General features: G+C 43.7%; 1 protein-coding gene across 4 annotated transcripts in view; it reads right to left on the bottom strand.

The window, feature by feature from the left end:
• The window catches only part of cicb (capicua transcriptional repressor b), a 35,766-nt gene that overhangs the window by 7,698 nt on the left and 19,252 nt on the right, over nt 1-8,816 (bottom strand). For 3 of the 4 annotated variants that reach the window (XM_034874083.1, XM_034874081.1, XM_034874082.1), the window contains 11 exons: nt 5,313-5,462; nt 4,979-5,153; nt 4,308-4,419; nt 4,026-4,208; nt 3,757-3,889; nt 3,441-3,619; nt 2,897-3,035; nt 2,500-2,597; nt 1,371-2,376; nt 1,106-1,245; nt 787-947 (listed from right to left, as the gene is read on the bottom strand). In XM_034874083.1, the coding sequence (XP_034729974.1) occupies nt 787-947; nt 1,106-1,245; nt 1,371-2,376; nt 2,500-2,597; nt 2,897-3,035; nt 3,441-3,619; nt 3,757-3,889; nt 4,026-4,208; nt 4,308-4,419; nt 4,979-5,153; nt 5,313-5,462 (2,476 nt within the window). The remainder of the gene's footprint in view (nt 1-786; nt 948-1,105; nt 1,246-1,370; nt 2,377-2,499; nt 2,598-2,896; nt 3,036-3,440; nt 3,620-3,756; nt 3,890-4,025; nt 4,209-4,307; nt 4,420-4,978; nt 5,154-5,312; nt 5,463-8,816) is intronic. The other variant, XM_034874084.1, reaches the window with a different exon arrangement.

Below are 8,816 nucleotides of genomic sequence, written 5' to 3'. Positions count from 1 at the left end.
ATCTGTTTATAACTGCCTATTCCACCTAAATGTCTGTTGCTCTGCCTTTTCTGTTGCTTTGCTGTATAGTATTTGTTTCGCTGTATAGTATTTGTTTTGCTATTGTATAGTATTTGTTTTTCTGCTGTATAGTATTTGTTTTGCTGTTGTATAGTTTTGGTTTTGGTTTTGCTGTATAGTATTTGTTTTGCTGTTGTATAGTATTTGTTTTGCTGTTGTATAGTATTTGTTTTGCTGTTGTATAGTATTTGTTTTGCTGTTGTATAGTATTTGTTTTGCTGTTGTATAGTATTTGTTTTGCTGTTGTATAGTATTTGTTTTGCTGTTCTTAATTTATGAATTCCCTGTGCGGCGTCCTTGAGTGCCAAGAAAGGCGTCTTTAAATAAAATGTATTATTATTATTATTTTTATACATTTACAAGGAAGTGCATGTCTGAAAGAACCTTTTACAGACTTCTTTTAGTGCCAGGTGGGTTGATTTAGTCTTATGAAAATAAAAAGGGTGCTCGGCTAGGCAATTACAGAAAAGCATTTCAAAGTCAGTTTAGAATAACTGTTGGGGCTGAAAACTAATGTGCACTCTTTGATTTGTTTATTCTGGTGCACCTAAGTGGTGACGTTTACCCCTTTAGTACAAACTATAGGCCTACAGTTATTGAAACTGTTGTTTGACATAGTATTCCTGTTTGCCCTGGTGTAGAATGAAAAGCATAAAAAGTGTGTGGTGTTGTAGTTTCAAAAGGTATAGGATCCAAATTCATTCTTTCATCATAGTTTATTTCTACCTGGTTGGAGCTGGTGGTAGGAGTACAGCCTGGGAGGGGGCTGATCCTTGAGCCACCACAGCAGCTGTGCCAACTGTTACAGGGAAGGGGCTGGCAGGGTGGAATGCTCCACCTTGAGGCAGCTGGGACTGGACCACAGGCATGGGCGCTATCTGGATGATCTGGCATGCAAAGAGAAAGTCATTAAGTAAGGGATATGATAAATACAAATGTGTAAATGGGGGCAATGCATGTGGTGAGCTTATGATTTGTTACTGAAAGAAATTGGCGCAATTTATAAAGTTCTCATTTGAGTGTCTCCAGCGAAGTGCTTACGGACCTTGCTTCCTGTCTGAGCACCGTTCTGGACCGGAAGAGGTGGAGCCACAATGGGAAACTGCTGGGCAGGGGCTGGTGCTGTCCGTACGGTTGCCATGGGTACAAGCATTTTGCCCTGGAGCACTGGAGACTGTGTTTGCACTGAGGCACAGAAAAAGAAAAGGGAGACTGGGCATTGTAGTAGGAGTAACCAATAAATAGTATGATAAACACACCTTACCATGACTCTACTTAACTTCTGAGATGACTGCAGTTTTAAAACTCACCTCTAGTTCCCGGGTTAACCACTCCCACTGGTGAGCTGGACGTATATCCTGTCAGTGAACTTGTCCCCTGATGCTTTCCATTTGCCAGGGGCATGTGTGTGGGTGGAGCTGTGGGCAAGTTGAAGATACTGGCTGGCTGGCCGAGTTGCTGAGGTGGACTCTTGGGGTTAGCAGGTAGGGTGGGTAGGATGTACTGAACTTGTGTGATGGCCTTGCCCCCAGGGGATGCTAGGGAAGAGGCAGGAAGGAACTGGGGATGAAGCAGGGAGAGAGGCACAGGCCCGTTGGTTTGGCTATGCGGTACTGAAACAGTGGAGGAGGAAAACACCTGCTGCTGGCAGGGCTGAGGTTGGTGGGAAGGGGTGATGAGCTGTACAGTAGGTTGAGCAGACAGAGTTCCTCCTAACACCAAATTAGTCACTACACCACCAGGTCCCACGCCTGCACCTAAAGGTTTAGGTGATGATGAAGAGTAGTACCCACCACTTGGGGCTTGGACCCCACTTCCTGATCCTGAGCCAATCAGAAATTGTGGCTGCTGATGGGGAGTCAAGGACTTCCTCTCTGGCGGATGCGGGCTAGATAATGTGCCTCCATCTCTGGGTTTGCTGGCGATGGGGAGCGGTGTGCTGATAACAGGACGCATTACATTGGTCACCACCGTAGATGCAACCCTTACAGCGCCAATGCCCTGAAGTGGGTTCCCCCCAAGTGAACCTACTGATGAGGAAGGATGCCCTCCAGCTGGAGAAGTGGAGATGACTGAATGGCCAGAAGTGAGGGAGATAGATGTTGCTTGCACTCCTCCTCCCCCCTCTCCCCCAAATGTGTCCTTACCCTCTCCTCTATCCTTCCTCCTGTGATCTGAAAACGCTCCCCCTCCTGACCTCCCCTCATCACAACGCTTGCTGCTGGGGTAAGAGGACAATGAGACACTCCTACCATGAGGGGTATGGTGTGAGGAAGATGATAATGCAGAGGAGCAAATGACTGGAGCAAAAACTCTCTGAAAAGAAAGATAGACACAATTATCTTGAGGTAACATGAATATAATTGAGGCCAAATACTTGAAAATGACAAGATACACTGAAAATCTCAGCAACAAAAAAAAATTGTTCAAGCCGGTTACCTTCCGATCACTTTCGTCTCCAGAACCGTTCTCACTATCGCTGTCAGTCACTCGCTCCTTACATTTGAGATCTATGGAACTACTAGGATAAGGGTCCTCTGTAGAGAAGAAAAAAATGTACTAGAGCTAAAATTGACCTTGCAAATTATAATACAATCAAGTCAGGGTGTGCTTAGTGTCTGAGTCAAATCTCAATGCCATCCGATCTTTAAATTCAAAACACTGAAGTTGTAAAAAACGGAGCTATATATAATGTTATTGTACTATTGAATAACAAATCCAAATGCAATTGCCGGAAATGTTCTAAGTCGGTCAATAACACAGTATAGCAGCACTATACTCAAATAAATCTAATCTAACATTCGGTTTTATGAACAGAGTAGGTCTGATTTCTCACCAATGACATCGTCATCTCCCTCCTCCTCACAGATGACCATGCGCTCCTCGTCACTGGTCATGTCCTCGCTGACCCCCCTCTGGGACTGTGACAGGGGTGGGGCATGGCTCGAAAACTGAGTGCCACTTTCCCCACACATCTGAGAGGAAAAAAAGTAAGTGACCCTGAAGCAGAGATGTTTTAAAACAAGTGATGTCTTCTTAGTGTTTAATAATTTATATATTCCAGATGTGTCAATGAGTCTTCTGTGTATTACAGTATGTGTGCAAAGATTCCCTTTTATCATAGAAAAATCCTCGTATTGCACTGCCACAATTGGCACACTGTTAAAAAAGGAATTCTGTTAAACTATTTCGGTTAAAGTGACTCAATTGGGGAAACATTTTCTTTATTTAAGTCATGTTTACAAAAACTGATGTAGAACGTTGTATATGTGTCATGCGGTGATAATGGACTCCAATTTATAGATAGATGTGCAAAGATGCATATTACAAAATCAACTTCAATCAACTTTGCAGGTCTATAAGCTGTGTTCCTCTCTTACCTGGGCCAGTTCTGCCAGGGCCTGTGGGTTGCCTCTATCACTCCGCTCCAGGCTGTGCATGGCACTTTGAGAGAAGGCTCTGGGACGGGTAAGCTGGCCCACATGACCTTTTCCTGTGCTCCTTTCAGACACACCCACCATTCCTGGACCAACCCCCTTCAACTCCACAGAATGCGGCTCTACCAGGGGCAAAAAAAAAAAAAAACTTTCAGCAAAACTGATAAAAGACTGACAGGTATAAGAATACTGTTAACAACATGCTAGAAATATATATACATGTGTATGTTTTATATTCTGAGTGCCAAGTAAAACCAACCTGTGGACTCAGACATGCTCCTCTCTCTGATGTCTTTGCCCCCTAAGACCCCACGGCCCTCAGAGCTGGACTTCTTCCTGTCTTTGTTGCACCATTTCCAATCTGGGTGGGCCTTAAAGTGGGCCTCTTTTACCTGGTAACAGGAGAAGAGACAAGAAGGAGGGAGTTAGTGAAAAACAAAACAAAAATATAGTTGATGTATTTTAGGTTAGCACAGAAACATTAAGTTGTATAATAAATGTTTTTTGTCTGTAAATGCAGTGGTGTACCTGGAAGGCCAAATCATGGTACTTTTGTTTCTCCTTAGGTCCCAGAGCATACCACCACTCTCCAAGAATCTTGCTGACTGTCCTGTTGTCCTGGTTTGGGTGCCGCTGGTGCACCAATGCCCGATGGCGCTTACTAAAAATCATAAATGCATTCATTGGTCGCCGGATGTGGTCCTTCTCCCTCTGAAAGAGTGAGCAAGAATGATAGAGAGATATTACATATTTCAGTAAAAATAACATTGGGGATTTTGATATTGATGATGGGAGCGGTTAAAAAACTACCTTTCCAGGGCTGCTCTTATCTCCATCTTTGGGCAGCGCACTGAGGGACTGAGTGCGTCTCTTCACTGGTGATGTAGAGAGGGGCTGCTCTGGAGCAACTCCTGGGAGGAAACTGAAAGGAGACAAAAAACACCCTCTGTTTGTCATCTTCATTTGATATTTTCCTTGGGACAATACACTCATGCAGGCTTACACGTAATACTTACGTACTCTATTATATTTAAAACTGTGAAATGTTCTACTTTGTAACAAGTATTATTTATCTTAAAACTAAGTCTATCAGATGTAGACGGAGAGCACAAGTAGTTCATCTACCATGAGATACATCAGCAGATTCAGCAGATAGCTCAACCATTTCAATGGCTGACAGCCTGGCCACTGCCTTTCATATAGTGATAGAGCCCAGAGATGGAATGCTTTTGTTCCCATCTGCTTTGTTCTGGCATTGAGCTCTTCTGCCCAAATTAGCACGAGGATACAGAAAATATCACACTCCCATACTGTATGTGTGGGTACACAGTACCACTGAGAAAATGACTCTGAAGGCTGACTCGGACAATGCTTTTACATACAGACACTGATAGGAGTATATGTGCAGTGTTTAACTTTATGTGTTCATTTAACCTTTAAGCTGTGCACATAAAATCCCTTTAAAAAAAAACTGCACTTACGGGTCATCCACATCACTCTCTGTCTCGCTGTCAGGCCTCTCCATCTCCGCATCTCCTTTCTCCTTCTCTGGAGGCGGCTCATCAGAAGAGGGGGGAGGGCGGGACGGAGGACCTCTCTCTACAATGGGAGGTGCCTCTGCAGGCTCTTGTGAGTGCGCTGCAACCCCCTGACACTCTGACGAAGAACAACAAAAAGATACAAACTTGTTCAGGGCAAAGTAAACGATATATGGGATTACAAACGGTTTTAAAATCCAAGGAAAATTACATTAAAACTGGTGATAACACATGTTCTACAGTCATTGGGTTAAACAATAAATGTATTTAGTGGTACCTGTCTTCAGACTGGCTGCATGGGGATGGTTGACTGGGTGCGGACCCTCTCCTGGCTGAGAAGAAGCATCTGATTGGGTGGGTGCCAGGAAAGGGACCAATGAATGCCAGGGGAAGACTGGAACTGACCGGGGCTCTACATTGGTCCACACTAAGGGGAAAACAGCATTGTTTATTAAAACCAACACCATCTGATGTCCAGAGCTCTACAAATTCTTCCCTCCTCAGAAATCCCTTTCAAAAGAACCGGGCCTTCTTACATTCAGATTAACATGCTGCGGGCCTGCAGTATAACAGTCCCACCAGAGATGCATTACTATTCCAATCAAAAACTCTAATCATTTCTTTAAATGTGTTTGAATGAGACATGTTTTTTATTATTATTTTGGAGTGAAATAACCACAAATAAATTCACTAAAATCAGGGTAAGCTTATTGCTTTGACAGCAGCTTCTTTGGATGCACAGCGCTACTGCCTTTTAATTTAGCCATCTAGTAAGTGACTGGTTAATATCTGGAACACCAGGTGAATGCAATTAACTACCTGGCAGAATACAACAGCAGTACTTTGAGAACTACCAAGAATATATCAGTACTGCCACAGTAGCCCATCTCTAGCCCCTTAACTGGTTAAATCCCTCCAACAGCAGATGTACAAAAGGACTCTCTGTTCTAAATAACAGGCTGGATGGACAACAAGCTGGTACTCTCTGAACCCCCATAAATAAGCAAGGGGCTGTATGAAGACTGTAAAATATTATTATTTCCAATCTTTGGAAAATAAATCTTTTGTTGAGGATGATTTTCCTAAAAAGTTTAAAGTAACAAAAATCCGAGTGTATCTGTCGCCTCCTACATTAGGTTTTGTTTGATATTAATAATTAACACTTTTGTTGCATTATGCTACAAGTAAACAATAATGAAATGTTGCTGTATGGAACAGATCTGGCATAAAGAATACTGTATTCCCATATAAACAGTTAGGTAAGTGAGATGGACTAACCAAACATGCTTAATCCTTGGCGGAGATACTGGGGATTCTCTGATGAGAACATTGTTGAAGGAAATCCTTGATGTTTCTCGCAGCAAAAACAATATGTTCTTTAAAAATCACTCTCATACAACACACAGAAATCCAGGTAAAGAAACATCTTAAATCCAAAACCTCGAGCTGATATTGCTGGAAAGCTCACGGATGACGACAGTTGCCCAAAGGTGTCTGTATTAGTTTCATCCCTACAGGTTGCGGCCATCACTCACAACAATTACGGCATCATCAACCTGCATCCCGGTGATTTTAAGATGTGGCCTGGAGAGGAATACCGTTCAAGTTCCAATGCGAGTAAAAATGTAATGTCTGTCAAGTAGAGTGCATCTCTCCGTATGGCTAATGCCGCAATATAATAACGCACCTGTAACACTTAAACATCAGCGGACAAAATGTACTACAAACGATACAATACTTAGGTTACATTTGTACGAATGCAACAGTGTATTGACGATCCACTGAAACTATTGTGATCGAAGGAAAGGTTCCTCTTCCCTTTGGTCTAATTACCCCCGATGCCCTCTCTCCCCGTTTGTTTACATTACTCCAGCAGCTTGGTGTTGAAGGGGTTATCGAGGCCTCTAGCCCATCCACGGCTTGGATTTTAACATCCGCCCGGAAACTACGCAGTCTTTCTGGGCCATGTCGAGCCTTGCTCTGCGCTACAATACAGCTGCAGACAGATGGGCTTGGCAGCTATTCAGAAGCAAAGCCCCCGACTGAAACCGCTACAGGGCTGGTGTAAGAGGGTTTTGTATCGATCAGGCAAAGCAACACTGCAACAAGCAAATTGGGGCGATCAAAGCTAAGGTGATTCGTCAAACTTGGAAGAACTGCGAAAGAAACTGCTTGTTGTCCAAGTGTCCATTGTTAACGTTCACACCTTCAATATTTTCTGATTCATACAATAAACCAACAGAGCCGCTAATTTAGCTGTCTCTCATAACAACCGGAGCCTCAAGTAAACCGCTCCAAATTGGACCAACCTCTCGGGAACGCCCCTGGTCGTGCACACGCCGTAAAGACAGAGGCAAAAGAAACGCAATTGTTCTCATGTCTCAACTACGAATGCGTATTAACAGGTACAGGCTGCCAAAATAATCCAGCGACTTGTTTAAGAAGTGCATTAAACCAAATACGAACTAATTTGTTTTTCCTATAACCTGCTCTTAGAATTGTACTATGCACCAGTTTTAACCTGACAGTTCCGTTAACACCTGCCAATATCCGAAATAGTCTATAAAGGGATAGAGACCAACTTTGGTTTATCCTTGTTTACTGGGCACTAGCAGATGTCGTTGACTGTAAATCTGGTGCATTCATCCATCACCCAGTGCTAACAAGCCCACTATCCATCAGTTTAATTATCATGAAATGTACCAAACACTATCGTCTCTACTCCAAGCTCTTACTGGTCTCTTTATAGTCTCTAATCTACCAGCCCATATCCTACCTGGCCAATGTAACCACAGACTTAACGTTAGCTAGCAAATGATGGGTCTATAACACAGCTATAAAAGCGACCACGGTGAGGACTCCTGACTCCAGTCGGCGAGGACAAAAAATGGGGATGAATCGCAGTTATTTTCCTCCACAAACCAGCAAACGAGTGGCTGGTAGAAGATGCCCGAATACTGGACCTGAACCCGACATAGCGGGGGCTTTACAAAAAGCGATACAGCAGCGTTAGTTTAAAGCCTTTGGTGAGATCCGTCCGTCTGCAGCAGGTTAGCTAGCCACTTCGTAGGGACGACATCGGTGCGCACACCGTCCAGTTCAGTTAATACTTGATGTCACGAGTGTTGTTTTGGTCCAGAAAAGTCCTTGTAGATCATCTCCACAGCTCCTAGCCCGAGTTTACTCCTTTATTTTTGTTTCGTTTCCCTCTTTCTCTCTCTCGCTCAAGCCTTGGCCCTTTCTTTCTCTTTCCCTCCCTCTTCCTCTTGTTGTAAACTAGGCTGCTTGCCCCCCCCCCCCCTGCACTCGCCCCCTCCTCTTCCCGTCCTGTCAACCTCGCCCAGCCTTGTCCCGCCCTCCTCGGCGTATTCCAATTGTTTATTGGCCAATACAGCAACCTGTCATCTGCCCGCCGCGAACCCTGATTGGTCGGAGTATGCACTGGAATGCCAGTCATATGCAAATTTTACTCGGCTTTATGACCAACTCCTTCTCTAGTCACACTAACTGCACTTATCTTTAATATACAACAGCAATAAATAAATAAAAAATAAACATCATATAGTTTCATTGTGTCTATATAGAAGCACTAGCTGGCGTTCAAGTGATTAATCAAAAACGTGTATATTTATGTTTCTTTCAGTAAGCCCACCCCACGGTCATGTCATTGGTGCAGGTGGAGTCGTAGTAAACCCTGACGGATGTGTGAAACCACCAATCAAAAGACGAAACTCAGATGTAGGCCAACCAACGGCTTAACAGAAGTTAGACAAGATCCCTC

This window comes from Etheostoma cragini, chromosome 6 (genome assembly GCF_013103735.1).
Source record: "Etheostoma cragini isolate CJK2018 chromosome 6, CSU_Ecrag_1.0, whole genome shotgun sequence".
NCBI classification, from domain to species: Eukaryota; Metazoa; Chordata; class Actinopteri; order Perciformes; family Percidae; genus Etheostoma; species Etheostoma cragini.
Note: the sequence above shows the minus strand (reverse complement) of the source record. Positions and strands in the feature narration are given on the sequence as shown.